This window comes from Silurus aristotelis, assembly GCF_946808225.1.
Source record: "Silurus aristotelis genome assembly, chromosome: 3".
Taxonomy (NCBI): Eukaryota; Metazoa; Chordata; class Actinopteri; order Siluriformes; family Siluridae; genus Silurus; species Silurus aristotelis.
The window spans coordinates 20,132,377-20,158,860 of NC_139576.1; the positions used below are offsets into that span (position 1 = coordinate 20,132,377).

At 36.5% G+C, this 26,484-nt stretch overlaps 1 protein-coding gene across 2 annotated transcripts; it reads right to left on the reverse strand.

The window, feature by feature from the left end:
- Positions 1-5,425: 5,425 nt before the first annotated feature.
- Positions 5,426-24,506, reverse strand: hat1 (histone acetyltransferase 1). 2 transcript variants are annotated; one of them, XM_083536747.1, is made up of 11 exons: positions 24,432-24,506; positions 23,364-23,435; positions 22,521-22,596; positions 22,032-22,152; positions 16,210-16,389; positions 15,732-15,853; positions 14,784-14,888; positions 14,080-14,186; positions 12,753-12,904; positions 11,655-11,771; positions 5,426-5,913 (listed from the first exon to the last, which is right to left on the reverse strand). In XM_083536747.1, exons 1-11 carry the CDS (start codon positions 24,436-24,438, stop codon positions 5,746-5,748), a joined length of 1,227 nt encoding a protein of 408 aa, XP_083392873.1. In that variant the 5' UTR covers positions 24,439-24,506; the 3' UTR covers positions 5,426-5,745. The 2 variants fall into 2 exon arrangements, with proteins under 2 accessions (XP_083392873.1, XP_083392874.1); XM_083536748.1 differs by lacking the exon at positions 24,432-24,506 and adding an exon at positions 23,987-24,107.
- Between the last annotated feature and the right edge of the window lie 1,978 nt (positions 24,507-26,484).

Genomic DNA, 26,484 nt, shown 5'->3' on the forward strand with positions numbered 1-26,484 from the left:
CAAATCATGTTACACTGTTAGATTAAATAAAACATGTACTCTTTAAAGACTTAAAACATTTCTCCTCATTTTGTAACTGCACAACTTTCATATTGTTAGCTTATTTTACTAAAAAACGATACACAGTTAATTACCGAAGGATTAATATTGTGGGCATTTACATGCACTAGTATTTTCAGATATATTTATCGATGACAGACAAATACATTCTGTGTTTAATTCATTAATATGCTACAGTCATTTGAATTTGCATGTATTTCTTTTAACCAATTTATTCTGGAATTAAAAAATGACAGCAATTCATCAAGATGACCTGAGCCAAACAAACAAACAAATAAACAATCCGTTTGCTACAGTCTATTCCTCTAACGTTACTTTTTGGGGGGTTGATTCAAAAACAAGTCCAAACTGATTCTAAATAAGTCAAAGAATATTTCTAAAAGAGCAGTCCATGGATTATATACATCAAATTTTACATATGGTTCTTTTTAAAAGATTTTGTCCCACGTTCAACATTAATTAATTTCATTAGTATAAAACATTACCACTAATATGTTGGTTGGGTAATGAGTGGCACAAAGTAACCTACTACTAAATTACTTTATCAAACATAATTCTGTGCCCAGTTTGAGTCTTTAGGCAAAAATGGATTAATGGGTTTCTAAAGGTGGAAAGGAACAGCTAAAATGTTTTGGCTATGGAGCATTCATCTGTTTATTAGCAATCACTTTTTATTTCTTAATGAAAAGAGCAGATTAATCAGTCGGATTACTTGAACTAATTTTAAGTAGCACACAATGGCCAAAGTCATTACACATCCGACAAGTAAAAAGCAGCAGGAGATTGAAAAATGTTGAATAAAAACCTGCTCAAAATAATCTTTGTGACTCCCTTGACTATGCTGTTTTTTTTTTTGTTTTTTTTTTACCAATTGCAGGGTGTTCATATCTCAGAAGTAATTTGAAGAGAGTAAAACACCTGGATTAAGTAAAGAGAAAAGTGTTTACACACTGTGAAGTATTACCACCAGTCCCCAGAGAGGTCCTTTTCTACTGTCAACACATTCACACTCTCCACACCTCCCTGCTCAAGTTTACTAGGCCACCCTATCGCTCCACCTGATCTCACCCCATGCCTCCCTCCCAAACTCAGGATCAGTCTTCTACAATTAAAAGATGTCAAACGTAGTTTCTTTTTACGGTGTTTAGCTTCGCCTTGTCAGCGCGTTAAACGGTATCTAAAGGAGGCCTCATTTAAGAGAGAAAAGGAAAGGTCTGGTTAAGTGAGCATGAGGAGGATCAGCTATGTGATGGAGCAGAAAGTGGACAATGCTTTGGGAATCTGATCAGGAGCAGTGCATGGTGAAGGAAGGTGGGGGGTGTTTGTAGGGAGCACGGCCTCGTTCACCCTCCCGGGAATTCTCTAAGACACTAAGATTCCAGGGGAGCTGTATCGGGTTCGTGGCTCTCCGAACTGTGGTTGGGATGCGTTCCAAAAGGTGCCTCTGTCTCAAGGCAGCGCTGCGGAGGCGCCAGCAGGTAACGAGAGGCGGAGGATTGCAGAGTTTGACGAGTGAAACCAGAGATTTAAAACTTTCAGCCACATTCATCACGGCGGAGATGAGAGGCAAAACTGTTCCTGTCTGGCAGCGGTACAATATTCTTCTTCTACAGCATAAAAACCTAATCAGTGTATTCACTCATACACACACAGCACTCTGTGAAAAACACTACACCCATGCTCTCAGTGCCAAACCACAACATAACCCATATGCAACACATACAATGTACATGGATACAATCAGCCTTACTACCTTTAGGAATTCTGCCGAAGCTATGAATTAGAAACCATATAAGACTATAGTTTTATTTAAAACCAAGGATTAAAAAAGGCAAACTGGATGTGCCAAGGCAAGAGGGTGAAAAATATAATTAGATCCTGACAGGTCCTTATGTATGGATCTTAACACGGAGTTGTAAGTATGGAGAACACAGACTGTAAATGTACCACAGATAAGAGGATCTTTTATACTTGTCCTCACTATGACACTATAAAAGAGGCTAAATCTCCTGTCACTCAGAAAGGACATAAATATACAGAAGACTTTGTAACCTAACCTCCGGCATTTCTACAAAGTTCAAACTTAACATGATGGACAGACCGCGGAGACCACCGTTCTTTCAGAATGGAAAAAAAGCATAGGCCCTGAGGCTAGTCTCTGATCTCTAATAAGTATTGAGCAGGTCCAGTTATGCCACACTATACTCCCCCCACTTCATGCAATCTTGGAAGCTCCACTGTTAGAGTGATTGTAGTTGGCAAGCACCCTACAATAGATGACCAGCAATATTACAGTTTACGCAGCCCTCTGAATAAGTCCTCCCTAAAACATGGTTATTTTCCATCCCTCACTCACGCCTACTTTACAATATTCCGGAAAAAAAAAGCCGTAGAAAAGTGCAGGTGTGTAGAATAAAGATTCTTTGGGTGAACAAAACCCTAAGCAAAATTCTATCACAGATAGTTTATTCATTTCAGCCTAGCTGCCACACACCTCGTTCTGTTCATATATAGAAAGTCATTTACTAATTTATAAAAAAGGATTGCAACAGGGATCTATTCCTGTGAATCTCAAAAAATTATTTTTGCAGGAAAACTGCATTAATTCCGATATAAATAGGAATGTCATTATGCAATTCACAAAACAACTTTCTTTTTAAAATAAAAAAATGTTCCCCTTTCAGGTTATATAAGCAAACTTAGAAGAGTAGTGAATCTCAGTCTGCAGCCAGCAGAAAAGCTGCACAGTCTGAGTCGAGTCAAGGAATAACACAAGATGCTTGAGAGGCATTACTTATTACCTGAAGGGTTGGAACAAATGAAAATGAACCCAGTGCTTAATTTTTTTTTTTTACTACACCACATGGTTATTCAACGGCATGATCTGCATAAGTGGCAGCACAATGGATAAGAGGTTTTAAATTGATAGGCATAACCATCATTAGGCAAACAATACCACACGCAATTAGTTATAAAATTAGGTGGAGAATATGCCATAAATGGATTTGACTTAACGTGCCAAGTGGAGTAAATAATTTAAGATCCTGATCACGTATGGCCGAAGACAATACTTTAAAGTCACGTAAAAACTGCACTTTCACATTTATTCTATCACATCGCATAACTTTAATTTACAGCTCTTCTAAATTCAAAACAAAAGTTACAACCATTGATATTAGAATGGAACTGATCAAATACATTAAAAAATACATACATTGAATCGATCAAAGAAGTGTCGCATAAATAATTGTGCTGAATTCACAATTTTTTTGCACAATTCCTTTCAAGAGCAGTGTCATTTCTGTAGCATTTGTACTCAAACTTTGATTAAACCAGAGTGGCACAATTCCCCCTTTATTCACTGTGACCAATGACCATACACATTTTACCAAACGACCTCATGCTCCCAAAGCTTGAGAAGCAACTCCAAACAGCCATGAGCAAATATTCCCCAAATGACCCAAACACTTGCTTAGAGTGAAATTGATATTGCACTTCAAATGACTAAAATAATGATCACAAATCAATTTACATCATAACATCAGAATAACCTCAAATTCACACTAGCTGCCTGAACCTCAAGTCAATCTATGCTGCATATACTTTCTGTTATCTACACACGTGACCATTAGATTACTTTTTAATTATGAAATCTAATACCCAATGTACAATTGTAAGAAACAAACATAGAATGCAAAATATGGCCAGATCTAATTACAGTACAAAGCAATAAAAATGTCACACACCTCATATAAACGATTTAGAAACATGTCGTCATCCGTAAGGACAAGTGGGGCGGAACCACACAATAGATGTGTCACTAGATGTGTCAGAATGTCACTTTATTACGAATACCTGTACACATGCAGAGGTATGTAGTTCTATAATCAGCTAATAATGAGGAAGCAGAACAATAAAGGTCAGGAGTGGAAGGTGGGAATGGGGAAAATTTAATCTTTGACTATAACTGTGGCATTCTTGTTGGTTCCAGATGGGAATATTTCAGGAAGTGTTTATCACACACATTTTCTAATAAAGCAAACAGCCATCAACAAATATTTCCAAACACTAATTAAATGTGATTTAACAGTATGTGTGAATTTTGAGAAAAGTTGAACTGGAAGATTTTGCTGAATTTCTGTCAATATTACCTCTCCTGTGTTTTCCAAGCTGTATCAAACACAGGCAAACAAAAGTATGTTTAAACCCCCCAGAAAAAGCTGGTTGACTTTGTAACGATTCTCAATTGCCTATTCTGGGGTTACTCTTCAAATTCAGCAGGCAGAAGCCTATTGCATAAGTCAAGTGTTCTAGCCTCTTGACTTCACATTTCGTTGTAGCAGTCATTATAATTCACCAACATCTGTCGCCATGAGCCAGTGCTGCATTTTACACAAGGACTCAGCTTTGATATTTTTAGAAATTGACATTTTCCAAAAGTATTTGGCTCAGTTTTTGACGATTATTATGTTGTTAACATGGTATTCACTACACGATAAAAAATTGGTGGGTAAAAATCCCAGCATATCTAAAGTGGTAGGGACAAGTCCTCATCATCCCGAGCATCCCTAATACAAATTATACTTATACTGGATATCTGTTAAACACACTGCATGAGGCATTTTAGCACTCTAAATGATTTAAATGAGATGGTAAATGAGAAATTACAGTGAAGCTCACAAATTTTCCACTAGACAATTTAGCTACCTGCTACAGTAATGTTAACTATTTAATATGCATATTGCTATATAAAATCAGTTAAAAGAATCAAGAGTAAAAATCATGATCTTATTTGAAAACCAAAAGTCATGATTTACACGATTCATTTTAGGAAGTCTATTGCAAACTTGGTTCAAAATGCAAGTAATGTTGTTCAGAAACGAGTAAACACGATCCCCTGTTTTATCACTTTTATACATTTGAACATTTACTTAGAAATGTGGGTAGTTAACAATTTAGCTTTTAATCACGCTTATTAAAGCGAGAGAAAGCAGAGTGCTGAACATTCAGTCATTTTATACAACAGGAGCCCTGACTGACATTTTCACCCACATCAGTCCTTAATGCTCCATCAGTGAAACTGTGGCTAAACAATGTCTTCATGGAACACAGGAGTTTTTTTTTTCTTCTTCATACATTGGTATCATCGACATAGTTCTTGTTGCGCTGCTGCTACTTTAATAAGGTAACAGTATATCTATGTACATTAGTGATTCCATTGCTCTTCATCTAAAAGGTAATGACTATGAAGGAGTGGGATAAAATTTATATGAATATTCAACACAATTCAACACTGAATAAGCATGAGAAAATGTGGTGTGATATTTTTGTAGAACATTCAGAACAAAATCAGTACACAGTTAAATCAATATACAAAACATTTATTTCATTAATAGGAAGTGCTTCAAAACCTATTTCTGCGTCTGACACTGAAATGCAAGGAGAAAAAGAAAACTCTATTTAAAAAAAAAAAAAAAAAAAAATTGGAACATCCGTAACAAGCGAGCAAATGTGACTGAAATGAGATCCCGATTTTAGCGGTGCTTTACACCATTTACAAAGGTACGGTGTATAAAACAAAATGGTAAAAGTTTGCTTGCTGTCAAATGTGTGTATCCATGTTAAAGCTAGAGGCTCCGCTAGCCCGTACTAGTGATCTACCCCTCAAACTCGCACTGGGTGTATTCATGCCTGGGCCAGTCTTTCCAACACTCTGCGATAGTCTCCCAGAACATCCTGATAGCTCTTCTCCAGTTCTTCATGCTGTACCTTTGTGTCCAGCTGACTGATATGGGATGCCAGTTCTTCTGGACGCAAACATTTGCGCATCTTTGTCAGCTCACGCTGGTTCTTCTAAGCAGAGAACAAATTAGAAGGAAGTGTAAGTTGTTACACTCTTATCTTAAAGCATTTTTGCCTATTAAGTATATTTAACCGTTCATGTTAAGTAAGCAAACAGAATGAAAAATTATGTCATCCATGACTTCTGTGTTTCACTGAGGTATATATATATATATATATATATATATATATATATATATATATATATATATATATATATATATATATATACACAGTGGGTACGGAAAGTATTCAGACCCCCTTAAATTTTTCACTCTTTTTTATTTTGCAGCCATTTGCTAAAATCATTTAAGTTCATTTCTTTTCCTCATGAATGTACACACAGCACCCCATACTGACAGAAAAACACAGAATTGTTGACACTGTTGCAGATTTATTAAAAAAGAAAAACTGAAATATCACATGGTCCTAAGTATTCAGACCCTTTGCTCAGTATTTAGTAGAAGCCCCCTTTTGATCTAATACAGCCAGGAGTCTTTTTGGGAAAGATGCAACAAGTCTTTCACACCTGGATTTGGGGATCCTCTGCCATTCCTCCTTGCAGATCCTCTCCAGTTCTGTCAGGTTGGACGGTAAACGTTGGTGGACAGCTATTTTTAGGTCTCTCCAGAGATGCTCAATTGGGTTTAAGTCAGGGCTCTGGCTGGGCCATTTAAGAACAGTCACGGAGTTGTTGTGAAGCCACTCCTTCGTTATTTTAGCTGTGTGCTTAGGGTCATTGTCTTGTTGGAAGGTAAACCTTCAGCCCAGTCTGAGGTCCAAAGCACTCTGGAGAAGGTTTTCGTCCAGGATATCCCTGTCCTTGGCCGCATTCATCTTTCCCTTGATTGCAACCAGTCGTCCTGTCCCTGAAGCTAAAAAACACCCACACAGCATGATGCTGCCACCACCATGCTTCACTGTTGAGACTGTATTGGACAAGTGATGAGCAGTGCCTGGTTTTCTCCACACATACCGCTTAGAATAAAGGCCAAAAAGTTCTATCTTGGTCTCATCAGACCAGAGAATCTTATTTCTCACCATCTTGGAGAACTCCATGCGGGTTTTCATGTGTCCTGCACTGAGGAGAGGCTTCCGTCGGGCCACTCTGCTATAAAGCCCCACTGGTGAAGGGCTGCAGTGATGGTTGACTTTCTAAAACTTTCTCCCATCTCCCGACTGCATCTCTGGAGCTCAGCCACAGTGATCTTTGGGTTCTTCTTTACCTCTCTCACCAAGGCTCTTCTCCCCCGATAGCTCAGTTTGGCCGGACGGCCAGCTCTAGGAAGGGTCCTGGTCGTCCCAAACGTCTTCCATTTAAGGATTACGGAGGCCACTGTGCTCTTAGGAACCTTTAGTGCTGCAGAAATTTTTTTGGAACCTTGGCCAGATCTGTGCCTTGCCACAATTCTGTCTCTGAGCTCTTCAGGCAGTTCCTTTGACCTTAATGATTCTCATTTGCTCTGACATGCATTGTGATCTGTAAGGTCTTATATAAACAGGTGTGTGGCTTTCCTAATCAAGTCCAATCAGTATAATCAAACATTTCTGGACTCAAATGAAGGTGTAGAACCATCTCAAGGATGATCAGAAGAAATGGAGAGCACCTGAGTTAAATATATGAGTGTCACAGCAAAGGGTCTGAATACTTAGGACCATGTGATATTTCAGTTTTTCTTTTTTAATAAATCTGCAAAAAGGTCAACAATTCTGTGTTTTTCTGTCAGTATGGGGAGCTGTGTGTACATTCATGAGGAAAAGAAATGAACTTAAATTATTTTAGCAAATGGCTGCAATATAACAAAAAGTGAAAAATTTAAGGGGGTCTGAATACTTTCCGTACCCACTGTATATATATATATATATAAATAATATGAAAAAATATACAAGTCAAATTCCCATATTCATTCATTAAAACAGAAACATAGACACTTGAAAATAATGATTATCCACTCTAAGGGTAAAAAGGTTTAAAACAACTATAATGGGACTCAACCAGGAAGAGTGTATAGTATTATCAGCCCTGGAAACAATGTTATTCTACTTCTTAAAGTACCAGAAAATTATAAATACAATTCAGGCTGTGTCTGTCAAAATACTATACAACAAATGGGTTGTGGCTAGAATTCCAACAGAAACAATGATCTAAAATCCATACACAATGGATTCACTGACAACAAAATCAAGATTTCTACATGACCATCCCAGTTCCCTAAAGACTTGTGGGGTTAACTGAATGACTCATTCCAAGACCATGGAGATCTGATTGGATTCTCTACTGAGGTGTAATCTCATGAAGCATTGTAGATCTTTCTGCCAGAATTACATAAATGAATCATTTATGTAATGCTGGTAATAAGATATTGCAAAAAATGCAGGGTGTCAATGATTGTAACACATGAATTGATCCAAGCTTTTTTATTTATAGGTTTTGACTGTCCTATAAGAAATTGACCTTAAATTATAGCTTAATAAATAAAAAAAAAAATAAAAAAAAAAACTAACCTTTTTTTTAAAACTTATCTTTAACAAATGGTCCTAATAATGCAAGTACATGGTCAAGTAAAAAAATGATTAGCTTAACAGTCAGTAAACACCATTAACAAAACTTCTTAAATGAACAAAACAAAAGGAAAAATAATTGTTTAAATGATCAAAGCACACAAAATAAAAGAATGTATGAAAGCATGCAATTTCTCTTTAGTATGCACACATTTGCCCCAGGTCTTACATGCACAGGCACACAGTACCATGCATTGTAGCACATGCATAACTATACACATCATTCCCACCTGTGTGCAAAAACATACACTCTAACACTCCCTTTTTCCCCTGAGGGAAGAGAAAGTGTGTGTGTGTGTGTGTGTGTGTGTGTGTGTGAGTGTGTGTGTGTGAGTGAGTGAGTGAGTGTGAGAGAGAGAGAGAGGAAGGAAGAGGAAAAGAGAGAGAGAGAGAGAGAGAGAGAGAGAGAGAGAGAGAGAGAGAGAGAGAGAGAGAGAGAGAGAGAGAGAGAGAGAAGTAGAACAGGGGACCATGAGAGAGAGCATCTGGTCTCCAGATCCCTCCATTCTCTCCTACTAAGGAATTCCAATTTCCTTTTCAATCTCATGGTTTTTTCACTCTCTTCTATGTCCCTGTTTTTTTATGTCAGGAGTCTCTATCCTGCTTAACATCATGGTGAGAGGTTAGAGAGTCGTGATCCAGCAGTCCCCACTGATCCTATATTTCTGGTAAATGTTTTACTCGGAGCACAGTGTCAGCAGACAGAGCTGACAACAATTCTCCACTGCTGTTCACAGTAGTTACACAACCGCTAACTGAAAAGATCAGATCTAGAATAAATATCCCTGGTATGACTGGGTAACGCGCATAATCATGTTTGCACTAATAATATGGTTTCGTGTTTAGATGATGCAGTTTCTGTAGGTCTTCGTAGAATCTTGTTTAAAAATCTAATTCGCGAGTACAGCAAACTCTGACCATTTAAATAAATATTCTTTGCAATACAAAACAAAGCTTTCTTCCAAACAGCCAATAATGCTTTTAGATATATGGGAGTAACATAAGATTTTAGGGATTTAGACAATTCTCAGCAACAGTTCAAAATGAATTCACATCAGGGGTGGACAAATAACTAGCTTTGGTGCACAAGACAAGCTGATGAATATTTGTATTTTTTTTTATGTATTGAAATTCAAAAGCATTGTATGACAGCCAGTCTTAAAAAAAAGCAATCATATAGCCATAATCATGTATTGTTGTGTTAGTAAAACTCAAACAATCCATCACAAACACTTGGTGATTTTATGGTGATGTTAAGCAGGAGAGTAAAGACTGTGGTTACAGTCTCCTCCCTGGAAATTCATAAACATGTTCCATTTTTTTATTCTTTATTAACAGCTTAAGTAGGTGATCGGGTTTCCATACATCATTATGTTGCAGTAGCTACCAACCAGATTTACATGCAATGAAAATTGGAATTGGGCAGAACACTTCTAAAGTGAATTAATAAAGAAATTGATCACTGGTCCACTTTTGTGCTTGTTTCTGTTATGAAAATGCTAAATCTATTTTTGTCTCCAACCGTAACCCTGGAACTAAAAATGTTTATCTTACAAGAATCATGGCACCCAATGCACCATTCCTTTTAGAATAGAAACCCAGAATACATTTTAAGTGATTGAATAAAAGAAAATTGATATTTAGTGACTATTCACAGCTGTTAAAAAAGACTGTTAAATTAGAACTGCAACTGGGGTATAAATGCATAAATGTTCTTGTAAAATATTGACCATGTATAGTAATTAAATGTTTGAAAGGTAATAGAGTAGGCTCATTAGAATTTAAAAAGCACTGCTGCAATTCTTAAACTGTAGCCTACAAAGAGTGAAAGAGCGGGTGAGCGAGTAAGCTCTGTAATGAATAAAGGCGAGAGAGAGAGAGAGAGAGAGAGAGTGTGTGTGTGTGCGCAAATGGGTCTGAACTTTGATGTGTATTGGGATGGCAATCTGACAATATAATTTTGAGATCATAATAAATTGTCATAATATACTTCTCTAAAATATTGGAATAGCTTTTTAGTAAGTTTTAAATTTGTCTCAGCAACTTCATACAACTCAGTATTGTAAAATTCATTTTTTATAACAATTATATACCTTATTTTTAAACAGGTTTGAGAAATAAAATAAAAATGCAATATTGTTAGCAAACATGGTATATAATAGAAATGTCTTTAACATCAATGTGTACTACACTACTTACATTCCTTCAACTAAATACAAATCTTTAATGATTGCAGTAAAGAGGTCTTGTATACTTGAGCCAGAAATTGCAGCAATGGCCAAAGTGGGTTAGTTTTAAATGTACTCACAAACAGGAGAATGTTTAGAAGGGCTTCAAAGTTAAGTCCGTTACAGAAATAACAATAATAATAATAATGAGAGGTGGCAGCACTGAGACACGATAATCAGGCACCTCCGAAGGTAGAAATTGCATTAGCTACGTTTTAGCTTCGACTGTAGCTTTGCAAAAGCTGGTTTTCTTCACACAAAAATATATGCAAATTACAAATCATGATGCTCCTATTACATTCACAAGTATGTGTTTGAATTATGGTGAGGTCATTGTGGTTATATATGTTTTTTCCCACCATTCTGGGTATAATATATATATATATATATATATATATATATATATATATATATATATATATATATATATATACCAAAATAGTAAGAGAAAACAGGCTAACCTGAAAATGTATTTTAACCATTGCTCATTTCCTTGTACTTGCCCTGACACTTATTTACTATTTCTATTTCTTTTTTTTTTTTTTATTTCAGTATGTTGTTAAGAGAGTCTAAGTGAGTAAAAAAATGTCAATGACAAACGTGTATGTATAGTTTAAATCAAAGAGGGATAAAGATCAGTCAGTCTGTCTGAATAACTTTTGACTTTAGAATCCCTCACATTCAAGTAACCTGTTTATTCTATATACTGTTTAGTTTAATTGTAGGAAAACGATTTAATGATTATAATTATCCATATTTATTTATTTATTTTATTAAACTATATGTATTTCTTTCCTGAACTTAAATTCATGTTAATAAAAAAGATAAATGTTTGGGGATGTATCACAGAAAATCTTGATGCAGAAAGGCATTTTTTTCTTTAGCAGAATGTGTCAAAGCAGATATTTGACTGTTTTAATGCTCTAAAAGATTATAGCAGTTCAAGTTCACAAAGGCACATACCCGGTAAGGCCCAAAGAGTCTCTTCTTCACCTCTAGCCGAAACTCTCTGGCCTTGTCCACATCACTCATGTCTGTGTTTCTGAGGCGTAGAATCTCATACACTCGCCTGGCATGCTTCTGCACACAAAACAAGATGCTCCCAGGGTGAAAAGTAGTCCTCTCATTCCACTAGATTTAAAAAATATATAACATCCTCCTGTTTTAAGATTTACACAGACCCTGTTGCATCTTGAGGAAATGGCCCAAATGTATAATCAAGGCCATATGCTTATTACAAGCAGATTGCAGTCCATTCACTTCAGAGGTGGTCAGGGCACAAACACAGCGTACCAATCATTTTATATTGACACATGAGCACATATACAGAACCACTGTAGTAATAGACAAAGGTGCATGAGCAGTAGCTGAAACCAACAAAACAATTTTTGCTTGTTATATGCGCAAGAGATTGATACTGATTATTTACCCGATTTGTGTCAGATTTTAAAAGCCATTTGAATGACTTGTTCAAAGTCAAATGATCAAATTTGTTTCTGGTATATGGGTGTCTAGCCATTCATGTCGATGGCAAACTGGTCTTGTATAACTGAAAATAATTGCCGTGGAGCTGTGCCAAAATGGCCGCCGAGTGGACAGACTTTACTAGAAGGACTTCATGGCATAGGCACCAGACTGTGATAATCACTTACAAACAACATGGCCAAAAAGGAAATAAAAGATAGTGGGATGTAATCGGTGCAGTTAAATAGTGGCCTAAGTGCAGAAAGAAAGAAGTCACACAAGGGGCACACTGAGGTGAACTCCCACCCATTTACTAATGGCCAGCTTCCAGTGGGGTGTGTGGACGTCGGTGCAGTGAAAGGCCATTGGGAATTGCAAATAAGAAAGAAAAAAAAAAAAAACTTTCATGTGGCTTAGAAGTGAGATGGTGAGTTAATTATATTATTCAATCATCATAATTCATATTTGTCACTTTTAAACAAAAATATATAAAATGATATAAACTGCAGATTAAGGACTGAATTTCAGTGCAATGGATCAGCTGTTTTTCGCTTGAACATCAAGTATTATGTACTGTTTTAAGTCTGTAGCTCACACCTTGTTGATTTTGAGTTTCTCACGAGCTTCAGTAGCCATTTCCTCACTGAACCCCAGGGCCAGTTTTTCAGTGGAGAAAGAAGGCAGATTCATGCACAGCTTCACCAGCACAAAGTCCCTCAACTTCACATAACTGTCAGATGGGTCTTCCGCTAAGAAAATTTAACATGAACACAAAAGACAAAATTAGAACAACTAAAGAATGAACTTCTATAGTCTGGCAGCAAGTAGGCATATAAAAATATTTTGTTGTTAAGTTTTAGATTTTTCACTAAACATCTCTCTCTTTTAGGCATGAAATGAAAAAGAACCCACAAAAAACCCACAAAAAAAACATTGCTGATTCCTATATGTACCCTAGAACCAAATAGACTAGAACCTAGAAACTCATACTCAAATTCAATATTTGTCTCTCTGTATATATATATATATATATATATATATATATATATATATATATATATATATATATATATATATATATATATATATATATATATATATATATATACACACACATACACATACATACATACACACACACTTTATATGGCTGGTGCACTGAGCCAAAACAGCAAAAATGGCTATTCTGTATCGTTGGTGTTCCTTATAGATTAAATGACAGAGAAGCTACAGATGCAGGTAAGGGACAACTTTTACATTCTAACATGTGGCATAACATTAACAGTAGACAGGAAAGAAAGGAAAAGGAAAGAAAAAAAAAAGAGCACAAAAATAGAAAAAAAGAACAAACAAAGGCTGTACGAATGGAAGCTGCAGGTCTGTCGTAGTAGAGTGGAGCTGCGCATTCAGTTTGAATGAAAGCTAATCTCTCTCTCCCCACACAGCTCAATAATTATGCCATTGTGTGAGAGAGCCTGAGCAGCAGCATGTGGCCAGCACATTTCAGCTGCAAACTGCCTGCAATTTACATACATCCCTCCCACCTTGCCACACGTTGGACCAGAGAGCTCCACACACAGCCGTGGCAGAGAGGTATTTAAATTCATCCAACAGCTACCCTTGATAAGGAGGCTCTGTTCATTCCTCTTCTTTTCACACATACACTTAAAGAAAGTTTCAAGAACTATCTAAAAAGTACTTTATTCCATTATCACAGAAAAAAAAAACAAGAAAAACATGATGTGCATTTGGCAATCATAACTGTTTATATGCACTTTCATAAAAAGGCCCTGGCACATTTGAGTACCCATTATTGAAGTCTTCCAAGCCAATGGCACAATCCAGCCATCAGTGTGCATCATGAATCTCAGTCCATGGTCTTAGTCACAATGTTCAGATTCAATTAATATTTTTCTCACTGTACCTGTGATGTCCTGAACTTTAGGTAAGTTGCAGTAAAACCGGTGAACTGTCTCTAACAACTGGGCTCCATGACCTTCGCCTTGAAATGGTGGCAGGATCAGCATTTGACTGATAGAAAAAGGTGAAAAGTAAAACAAAGAGTTTCAAAAGCACACACAAAAGACCCAGTGCATCATTAAAAGAACACGAGTTTTAAGCAGCTTCATGTACAAGCCAAAATATAAAATCTTGCTCTCTTATTCCATAGTGCCAACTAGTACATGATGCCTTCCCTATATCCCCCAGTCCTATTCAGCTTTCCTTGATACAATGGACATTATGATCATGATGATGACCTGATACAGATATGACAATATGTTTTGTTCAATATACACACTTTATGTCCAGACAGCGTTCTTTTCTGCAGCATAACAACTTGATATAATCTCTACCAAAAGATTATTTTTGTTCATTCACTTGGCCAACATAATGAAATGTTACCATCTTGTGCCAATCAATATATTACGCTGATTTCCAAAATAGGCATTCTGATGGGTGCTGCTGATTTTGCCATCCTTATAATAAGCAAATGGGGATTGGCTTATAGGATATATAAGCCAGTAATTTGGGGCACTTAGGGACAAGAGAGCCAGAGATGTATAATTTTCTTTTCCCTTTTTTCAAAGAATAAAAGAGAAAGAAGGCACGTGCTTCCCTGGTAATTACCTAACACGTGGTCTGGTTTTGTCTGGGTATACGTAGTAATTATACACTGTCATGTAGCCAACCGTAGCGTAGAGAGTCTCCCCGTCCTTATTGTATTTCTCAAATCTGTACAGAGAGTGAGAACACAAAGGCAAGCAGGTCAATCATAGGCACGCTCCCATGCACCGGTTCTTCTAGCACTCTTTCAACTCTTCTCTCTTTCTCTACTTTGACCATCCAACCCCCCCACCGCACCCCCCTTTGCTCGCTGCTTGTTTTCTCACTCTGGCCTCCTGTCAGTGTGAGCATGCTGGAGCAGAGAGCAGAGCAGTTGCAGTCTGTGCACCTGCTGTAGAGAGTGAATGCATTATGCACTTAATTGGTGCACTGCAACTTAGAGAACAGAGGAGCAGAGAGAGGGAGGCATCTAGCCTCTTCAAATCTCTCCAGTCCATTTGCCTATTGTCAGGTTTAATAGGTGCCAAACTAAAGAAAACACTAGCGGAGTCTCCTTTTCGGCTGCTAGAGATTCCATTCACTGTTTCAAAAGACAACAGCATTCAGTTCGGCCTCTTGCTCTGCCAGAAAATAAGGACAGCAAAGAAAAGAGACAAACAACACAAAAGGAAACTCTTATGAGATGAACAGTTCACCTCTATACAAGGGGGGAAATATAATTAAACAGGCTTGGTAATTGGTTGCAAGCACCACAATGAGTGGTAGTTGTGTCCGCTCAAATGTGTGTGCATGTGTATACATATGCACCTGACGAAAAGAGAAAGAGCATTTTCTCAAAATGATCTTGTTTTACACAATTTGTAATCCTAAGTGTGTCCTCTGGTTTTCCTTTGGGTTCAAACATCAAAAATAAGTTAATGCTTTAAAATACAGGCTCAAAAATATATCCTGCTAACTTTTCTGTAGCTATCATTATTAACAACTAATAATAGCTAACAGCTAACAACTTACAGAAGGAAGAAATCCCAGCGATCATCATCTACATCAATAAAGCTGGCTGTCTCGATGAACCACATAAGGAAAGTCTGAAGGCGCTCATGGTATTCTCTGAATCCTGGACATGAGAAATCAGCCTGTACAGTAACAAAATACATAGAAGAGATTGTTATAACCATAGAGAGATTCAGCATCAAGACTTTGGTCCTCTGCGTGTTGTGTACATCCCAAAGATTCATCTTTTATAAAGCAGTGCACTGGATTACGAGACTTCACAATTACAGAGCACTGTGTTTAGAGGAAAATAAAAAAATTGATCTGGTTTAACAATAGCACCACATTAATGACAAATCTGATCCAGTGTGTACTAGTGAATTCGTAGAGGATATTAGGCAGCAAAAACCTGCAACTGGATTAAACTGTTTTAAATACAACACACAGTAGAGCAAGCCATCATCTCCAAAGCATCTTATGCAACAGTATCTGTCAGTACCTTGTGTATCAAATAAGTGAGATCTGCTCCTTCTTCCACATTGTGAAGTTTATAGGTGTGCAAGAGGCTGCCAAATGGTTTGAAGTTGGCCTCCTTTTCCAAAAGAGACATAAAGTCATCTGTGTTACAGGTAAAGCCTGGAGGAATGATCTCTGCGATCTTCCCTTCCACATCATCAGGCTGAAAACACACAAGAATGACATATCGGAAGGATTAGTACTTTTCTAGTCATATTTCAAACGTGTATTTTATACCGAATATGATTTTACACACAAAATAGTGATTTATTTTGAAGTAAAATGAATAAAGTGTAATAAGAAGACAAAGAAGCATAGTTAAATAGGCTATTATATATTATTTAAATTGCATACACCAAGACTGCATACACACTGATACACAACACGCTATTCCAAATGCTCTCTGGCTTTACGTGTAACCCTGCTGGAGCCACAACAGAATAAAGCTCTATTGTTCTGTCATTAGGCTATACTTCAGCCTTGATTGACATAGCACACGTGAAACTAAAAAAAAAAAAAAAAAAAGAATACATATTTTTGTCGGACAAAAAAAAGAGAACCATTAGGCAATTAGTCCTGTCAGCTGAGTAGGCCTTCAGCCCCCCCTCTCTCCAATCCTCTCTGAAAGACCACTTAATTGAATACATTTACTACTTATCTTAAACCATGAATATTTGATGAAGTCCCCCCACAATAATGCATCTCTGCTTCTCACAGGGCAATAAAATTTAATGAATTGATCTCAACCTTAACAAAAAAAAAAAAAAACAGGCATCTATAATAGGCTCCTCTCCCCTAAGCCTGGTGAGTGAACTCAATCAAACAAGTTTGCCCCTGCCATTCAGTGGCTCCTGGGCAGACAAAAGACCCCCCTTTGCCCTCTTTGGGATTTTTTTACTCAGCAGAATGCACAGTGGCTTCAGCTGCAATGTTTGCATTGTATCCATTTCCATGCGGATTGACATGAGAACACTTTGTATTAAGTTGCTAAGCAGGGCCTTTGGCACCATTTAGACGCGTGATAGGCATTAGTTCTGTAGCAGGCCTCTCGCTGCTCCACATTCAAAACAGGGAAATGAAGAAGGACAAGGACAAAATGCGCAACAAAAGGCTAATGCAACACGGCGCTAATTCCTGCTCTTTCAGACATCAGCTAATATCAGCCAGGAAGCAATGCACCTGCGTCTGAGAAACACTTCACCATTGTTACGGCTCAACTGCATTTCTGACGAATAAGAGAATCAGGGAATGCACATAAAAGGCAAAGGACAAACAAGTCAGATTGTCCCTACTCTCTTCTATACAACATTTACAAATTGCACAATCTTCTATATAAAGAGTGCATTGTTGGGTCACTATATTAACTAACCGTGCTTCTTCAAAGCTTTTAGTCTATTCGGGAATACATCATCTTTTCAGCTGAAAGCGCAACAAAGGTAAATGCCAGTGTTGGATCTAATTCTCACATAAAAGGTTTCATTTTAATTAAAGAGCATCTTGTTCTGTACCTAAAAAGGGGAATAGAGTACCTCAATGTGAGCAGCAATTTACTCTTGTTGAAGAATTGTGTACATATTTACTAGAGAGAATTACTACTATATGGTCTGGACTATATGAGAAGTGACCTTATCTAACCATTTAGATACACTTACAATGATGCCTATTTTCTAGGAAAAACTATAACACTGGCGGAAATGCAATCTAAGAAAAAAAACTTTTACAATGATCTAAAAAAAAAAAAAAAAAAAACAAGAAGTGTTGATTCCTTGCACAGGAGCAGACAAAAAATGATGGTGTGCCACAACTTGAGGATGTACCTATAGCAGACACTCCTATCACCTGCTGCACTACATATCCGATTATATTGGAATTAGCGCTGAGCTATATGATTAAATACAGGGTTTCTGCAGGTTTTAAAGTCAAATGTAAGACTTTTTAAGATTATTAAGAATGACATTTAAAACCTATATCATGACAAACAGACAAATTCATTGTTAGCAACTGGCCTTAACCAAGCCCTAAATTAACATTTTTTAAGCCAAGTATAGATAAACTTGTACTTTCCACTTCCGGGAAAATAAAACCAGTTTTACACCTGTGGTACAATCCAAGAAAGATTCGCATCAACAACAGAAAGCTGATTGGCTGTTGCATGTTGGTTTTATTTATAGTCGTAATCCAGCGAATTATATTTAGACTAGTGAAAGAATGAACTACACCACCACAGAAACAAACAAACAAAAACATTATAAAACACTAAAAGTGCTGCGGGAGTATTTCAATTAGCATTAGAAGTAGTGTTTAATGAACATCACACAATTAAGACCCATTTAAAATGATAAGAGTGAATTAAGACTTAAGTCAAAAAAATTTATTTTTACATTTTAAATGTATTAAAAAACTTAGATTTTTTTTAAGACCCCACAGAAACCCTTTAAATGATATTAAAATATTTTGCTACATAATTTATGACAATATAGGAGATCATCAATTGTTGTTGATCCTATGTCTATTGGATCCAATCCTGGTGATTGACCTTTCATATTTTTAGACCATGATGAAGTCCTTTGTTGTGTTGGCAGTCTTCATGCATGATGAATCTTTTGTTAATTAGACTGGATGCATTTCTCTAAGTTGCCAGACGGAATACTGAATATAGTCTGCTACCATAATCAGTTACATCATCAATAAAAGTCCAGTTCAGAAACAGCTATGCAAGCCAAATCCATGCCTTTACTCCAATTGTGCTTGATTAATGAGTTTGTATGTTTTGGATCATGAGCAGATCCTTTCTTTCTCTACACTTTCTTTTCCATCACTGTGGTAGAGGTTAATCATGTTTCCTGATTTCAAGTTTATTGCTGTTTTTCTTTGTGAATTTCAATCATGCCTTTCAATCTAGATCTCGCTTGAGAAGTGGTTTGTGTCTTGTTGTATGGCCTTCATATTTCTGTTCTTTGTGCGGTAGATTGTGACACCTTCAGCCCTGCCCTGGAAAGGCTGTTGGTGATGTCACTGTCTTTTCACAGCTCTCATAATGGTTGTCATTAACTTATGCTGTTTTTTCCCGCATTTTTAGAAAGGCTTGCTTTTCTCCCCTATATAGCTCTCTCGTCTCATTTAGGTTTATCCTTATTAATATCAAAAGGAGCATTCAAAAAAAAAAAAAAGGTGCCACATTCTAAATTATAATAAATATATACACACACGATCAAAATTAGAGAACAATTTATAAACAACTGAACAATTCTGAAATAATGTCATCTTCACTGCTCAACAGTTGAGGGAGTTTTTGTCCTGTCTATACCATGCTACCAGAACACCTTTTCCACAAAATAACTAGACACATTTATTTAAAAAACAAAACAAAAAAAAAAAAAAAAAAAAAAAAAAAAAAAAAACATTATTTTGCAGAAAACACACTGATCAAAATTAGAGAACACTTTCAGATACCTCCCAGTTATTGGTGTTAATCTGGCACCTGGTGCTAATTTCCTTGATTATCTGTCAACCCCTATTTAACTGGCAGCCTAACTTCCGGTTTCACTGACTCTGCAAGATGGTGGGCCGTTCTAAAGAGACTTAAAGCCCCCGGCAGCAGGTTAAATATTGAATCTGTACAACATCACAAACTCATTCAAGTCCGCTAAGAAATCTGGTCGTCCACGGAAGACAAATACAAGAGAGGACAGGATACTGCGGAGGATCTCAACGGGCAATCGTTTCCACACTGCAGCTGAAATTGCTCACCAGTTCAGCACTGAACAGGGTAAGGATCTGTCTCGTCATACAGTGTCTCGACATTTAAGAGCATTTGGACTGAAAGCCCACTCTGCAGTGACCAAACCTCTCATTAGCAGAAAGAATCAAAAGGCTAGACTAAGCGTTGCTGAGGAGCATGTTGTGTGGACAGAGGAGAACCTGTCCAAAGTTCACTTCAGTGACGAAAGCAAGTTAAATTTATTTTGGGTCCGATGGGAAACATTATGTTCGGCGACAAACTGGAGCAAGACTGAACCCAAAGTGTGTAAAGAAGTCAGTGAATAGTGGAGGAGGAAGTGTCATGGATTGGGGCATGTTTTCTGCAGCAGGAGTTGGGCCTCTTATACAGCTACATAGCAGAGTGAATGCAAATGTTTATCAGAACCTTCTTCAACAACATATGGTTCCTTTCCTGCGTTCATCACCCAATCAGTCCACAGTGTTCATGCAGGACAATGCTTCATGTCACACAGCAAAACGGGTAAAGCAGTTCCTTGAAACTGAAAACATTGAAATAATGACATGGCCTGCCCAGAGTCCTGATCTCAACCCAATAGAGAACCTCTGGAAAATCGTTGGTGAAAAAGTTATGGCCAAGAAACCCACTACAGTCACCGAACTGTGAAGGAGACTGGAAGAAGAGTGGACCAAAATCTCACCAGAGCAGTGTGAGAGACTGGTGCTGTCCTGTGGCTGCAGATGTGCTGAAGTCATTCAGAGCAGAGGCCTGTACACTTCCTACTAATTGCTGACTGTTGTAACCTTTAGAAAATTTTGTTGTAATCTTTTTCCATGTTGTTCTCTAATTTTGATCAGATTTTTTTTTTTTGCAAAATAATAATTTTTTTTTTTTAAAAGCCTTAGTTATTTTGTGGAAAAGGTGTTCTGGTAGCATGGTATAGACAGGACAAAAACTCCTTCAACTGCTGAGCAGTGAAGATGACATTATTTCAGAATTGTTTAATTGTTTATAAATTGTTCTCTAATTTTGATCGCCAGTGTGTGTATGTGTGTGTATGTATGTATGTATATATACATATATCTTATCTATCTTTCTATCTATCTATATATAAAGCTCAAATACCACTAACTGACTCACTCACTCAACACGAAATCTCAAAAACCACTGAACGGATTGCAATGAAATTTGGAACATACCTTCCTCTCGGGTCTTAGGTGCTCACTAAGAAAGGGTTTTGAAAAATTCGCCCTGGATCGCGGCTAACTCGCGAAAAACGCGATTTCTCACGCATTGTAAATTCTTCGAAATAACATTACGGATCCTAATAAAACTTAGTACATTGTTCCTTATTACATGTTAGATGCACGATAAAAATTATTTTCAAAGTAGTTTGCCCTGTATCGGTACTACAAAGGGGTAGTACGTTATTTGTTGACGTTACGTTCTGATCTCTGATCATCCAGTCCTGCTCAGTGCTTACTGCTTATTGCCATATTGCTTAGCGTTCTGCCTTCCGAAGCGAAACACGGTTACTTTCAGCTAGTAAATATATATATATATATATATATATATATATATATATATATATATATATATATATATATATATATATATATATATATATATATATACACATACATACATACATACATACACACACACATACAGTTTTACCTTGACCTACGAGTGAATTAACGTACGAGTTTTCTGAGGTATGAGCAGTCACTCGGTCGATTTTTTGCATTGTTACGCAAACAAAAAATTAAGGTACGAGCTCGAGACACCCCTGCTGGATGGCGAAGCAAAGCCAGAAAGTGAAGATTGTGACGAAAATTAAGATAAGCAAAGAAAAAAAAAAAGTAAAAAAATTAAAAGTTATACGTAGTGTACAATAGCGATAGTAAAAAAACTTTTTTTTTTGTTTGTTATTGTTTGTCCTCCGCCTCCGCTACTCGCCTCTTTTTGCCATAATTAAGATGGGAAAAAGGTACCTTTGAGTTGTTCAATCACACTATCCTTTTATGACCATACATTAAAAGAAAGTGTGCACAAGACAATAACAAAATATTTTAACAGCCTACCTCCACGCAGTCAAACTTCTCAGTGACTTTGGACGTGTACTTCACTTTAAACAGTGTGCTCAGGTTGCCAGCAGTGTAGTAAAGCTGAATCTGAAGGCCTTTGTATCCAAATGCTACTTCACTGGTGTGAAAGGAACAAATTGTAAGATAGCATTCACAATACATGACAAACCACAGCTCTTCGTTTAACAATGATAAACTGTGTGGGTAAAATAACAAACTTCAAAATAACACAAATAAGCAGAAGAAAGTACTCTGGTTTTGTCCGTTACAGACAGTATGATGATTATAGACCACATTCTAACAGAAGATAGCTCCCAAATAATACAGTGCCTACAGCATTGTTGTTTCGCCAGGCTGATCAGCTATGTTTTGTTATATTTAGGTTTACATTAATGTTTACAAAAGAGAACTCTTCAAATTAGTTTGTATAACACTAATATCAATATCTCTAAATATATCTAATCTAATCTTCTCGTAAGTACTTACTCATCACCATACAGCTGATGGCTGTACTCAGGGTGAAACGTTGTACTTTCTTCATCAACATCCTCTGGGAAACGTACTAAAGAAATTTTAATAAAAAGAAACGTATTATTACTAATTTTATTACATGCTCTAATCATATTAAATCAGCATATGACTTAAGAAAGATCCTCAGTAAATAAATCACAGGACATCAATTTCAATCCTGAAAAGTCAAATGTCAGAGTTTGGAGGGTTTCCCACTAAGACACACCAAACTAAGGTATTAAATCAATTGGAAATACTTCCTAAAAATATGTCTGGTAAGTATTGTTAAATTTGTAGTAATACTTACGTCAGAAGCTATTATAAAAATGGATACACTTTTCTGTATAAACTCCAGAGATCATAGTGGTTTAATGAGACCTTCATGATTGTACTACTACAAATAACATGTTTTCATATTCCACCTGACTTTAATAGAAACTGATTTGACCTTTATTATATGAACTCTTTTTACAGTGCATGTCAGTGCAAATTGAGCTTCAGCATTAGTTGGCTGAGAGCTCATATGCAAGCTGGGAAAATCCTTTCAATTATATATATACACATTTCATTGCTCTCGTTTTTCTTTCAAAAGAATACAATAGAAAACAGCACTTCCTAGTGTCTTTACACTACAGAAAAAGGGCAAGACTTCTTTCCCGACAAAATATAATAAAATCTTTATTAACCTTTCAATTCATAAAGGATAATTATAATGCAAGATTAAAGAAAAAATTCTAATTAGACTTGGCTATGATGTGTGCTGGCTGCTGAAATGTGTAAAACACAAGTGAACCTATGAAGAACAGGTGTGTTATTTACCTAATTTTAAACAAATCGCTTCATTGGTGTCACATTTGTATTCTGCCAGTTTCTTCTCCATTGCATTCATATCTGAAGGACAAACAGAAAACAAATCAGGAGAAAACTAAAAAGATAGGGATCATGATCAATGGAGAAAATTTTAAAAGGAAGAAGTGATTTATCACAGGCTAGATGAACAAACAAGTTATGTAAAACATAAACATATAAATGAGCATATATAACAACAAATATCCATTTACACATTCGATGAATACACATTATAATACTTAATTTTATGTAAATATGGATTTGTGTAAACTGTCCCTATTGGTGTATTTTGTGACTGTTGATTACTACTTAACACTAAATCAACAGAAAAATCTAACTTCAACATCAACAATCAATCAAAGGCTTGATGAATCTCTGAAGCATTTTTTTTTTTACACTTAAAGTGTGGGTGTGTGTGTGAGCTGCCTTATGATGGAGGGTGACATCTTCTCGGGACAGACTGAGACCAGGCCCTGACCATGATAAAAACTCTTTATGAAGAATAAAGAATATTTCATTGTTGGCTCATACAGTAACAACAATTTGCCTTGACTGCTAATGTCTCTCTATCAAAGCTGGATCCCAGACCCTACCTGTATCACACTACTTGAGCTGTGTTATACTTCTTCATCTCAAAGTGTCGACCAGCAGCAGACTCTCCACCTAGCTCCACACGTAGGTCTGTTTTAATGCTAACTCTACAGTCACCTGGTTAACCAGTAAACCAGCACGTGTTAAAAAAAAACACAGCGTGCATCCCGTCGAAGTTCAGTTGTCTATATCTCTACATATTTCCTATCAATAATATTCCCGCAATATGTACGTTCACCACTATTTACAGAATTATAGTTAGCATCGTTAATCAGTTGCGTAGCTAGCTAACTAGCTAGCTCCCGCCCGGCTGTTTGCCATGCTAACCAGCAGACTCGCTAAAAAGCATTGCTAGCTATTGCGGTATTTACAATGTGTTCTTGAATTATATTCTATGGTTTATTGCTTTTTACAGGAATCACATAATATTAAAAAATGCATGCTCACCCGCCATTTCCGTGCACGCTTTAACACATAACCCGCGAAATGCAAAAGTACTTCCTGTTTACTCACGTGCTTCCGTCCTCAATCGTGATTGGGTAATGATTTTGTGACGTATTAATTTACCCGCTATGTGTACGGTAAAGTCATTGGACACATGAAAAGCCTGCGTGGAATTTGAATAAATCAATCAATCAATAAATAAAGCGTTCGTGTGTTTTGCAGGACAGTGACCACTCTGCTATTAAGTTCAGATAGTTTTTCCCAGACGTAACCATCATGCTCCTGGTCACCTCTCTTAGCAATCTCCTCATTGCTCAATCTGACCAGACAGCCAGCTAGTCTCAGTCCTGCTTGTTCCAAACCTCTTCAATTTAAGCATAATGGAGGCAGCTGTGCTCTTGAAAACTTCAATAAAGTAGAAATGTTTTATGCAGTCTTTCCCTGATCTGTACCAGACCACAATTCTGTCTATGAGCTTTGCAGGATCATGAAATTTTGCTTGACATCTAGCATTGATTTTCTGCTGTATAGACAAGTGTGTATTTCTATGTTTAATCATTTGAATTTGCCAATCAAAATCATAATAGGGTATGTAGAATGATAAAAACAAACAAACAAACAAACAAACAATCATAAGCATTTTGGCAAAAGCCTGCAACATAACAAAATGTGAAAAAAAAAATTCTGAATAATTTCTGAATGAATTGTATGCATAACTAACTCATGACCCTGATTAGACCTTTGCTGCTTAGACTCTTAGCATATTGTTATACAAAACTCACGGGTAAAGAAAGGCTTTATGACAGTCTCAAGATTATTGCAGAACATTTGCCATTAAGAATTTAACCTGTGGAATAAATTATGACAAAACTTGATACAAAACATGATACATATGGAAACAGCTACACCAAAAGCAATGTGCTGTTAAAAGAAAACTAACAGTAGATGCTCTTTACTGTTACAGCCATAAAAACCACAAAGCTGTCTCACTATAATCAATGCAACACTGTGAAAGGGAATTGGTTCTGTCTAGAATGGTGTCCCTAATCACTGTCTTAAGGGAATCATATATTTTCAAATATAGACCAGTTTATATATAAAAAAAAAAGGCTGAAGAAAAGAAAAAAAATCTATAAATTAGGTTTTATTTTTACTATATATTACAGTTAAATAAATAATAATACATTTTCCATGAAGAAAACATTGTTTACTTGACCTAATTCATATATTCCAAATTGAAAAACCTTGCAGCCAATTTTATACACATTATAAATATAAATGTCATTATGGATTTGTGTAGACCGTTCTTATTGGTGTATTTTAGAGATTTAATTTATGACTATCGATTATAGCTCTATATTAAATCAACAGAAAAATCAACTGAACATCAACTGAAAATCAACATATTATTTCTTGATTGTAAAGTCTTTTTTGTTTAATCAATGCCTATTCACATCAAAGCAATCAGTGTGTAACAACACATGCTTTCTGTAGACACTGATGTTGGTGCTTGATGCTGAATCAGTGTTTTTGATGTCAAATGTAGATTCAGTGTCATTTTTGGATTTGGTGAACTCCTCATATCCGGGTGTAGAGGAAATTGCTTCTATGATGACTTCTTTGAATGAACAATGAATCTAAGAGAAGATGTCAGAGTCAACAGTGGCATGTATTAGTTTTCAGAGATGGTAAAGAGGGTGGTAATGTGGTAATGGTAAAGAAGCAATGACACCACCCTTAATATTTATAAAGAATTCAGTATTTGCAAGACATTTGAGGTTTTTCTCATGTAATAACAGAACTCTGGCAATATTACTATTATATTACTATAAATTACATATATATCAATTAACCAGAGCTGTATATGATTCAAAAAGTCTGATTATATTTTATGAGCAATAGACATTGCAGTGATGATATTTAAGATCAGCGTTGGGGAGGGCAATTGGGGTAGACCTGTGTTCCATGTGGCCACACTGTGCCAATTAGACACCACCCAATTAGTATCTAAATAACAGCTATTGTACACCTGTACACCTGTTGTCACTATTGCCAT

What these genes read in the sequence shown, in the direction of transcription:
- hat1 (XM_083536747.1), bottom strand. An exon ending in AGAAGTTTGACTGCGTGGAG is followed by an intron (nt 16,390 to 22,031) that starts GTAGGCTGTTAA and finishes GTGTGTTTTCAG; the next exon opens with CCTGATGATGTGGAAGGGAA. An exon ending in GACTCTTTGGGCCTTACCGG is followed by an intron (nt 5,914 to 11,654) that starts GTATGTGCCTTT and finishes TTCTCTGCTTAG; the next exon opens with AAGAACCAGCGTGAGCTGAC.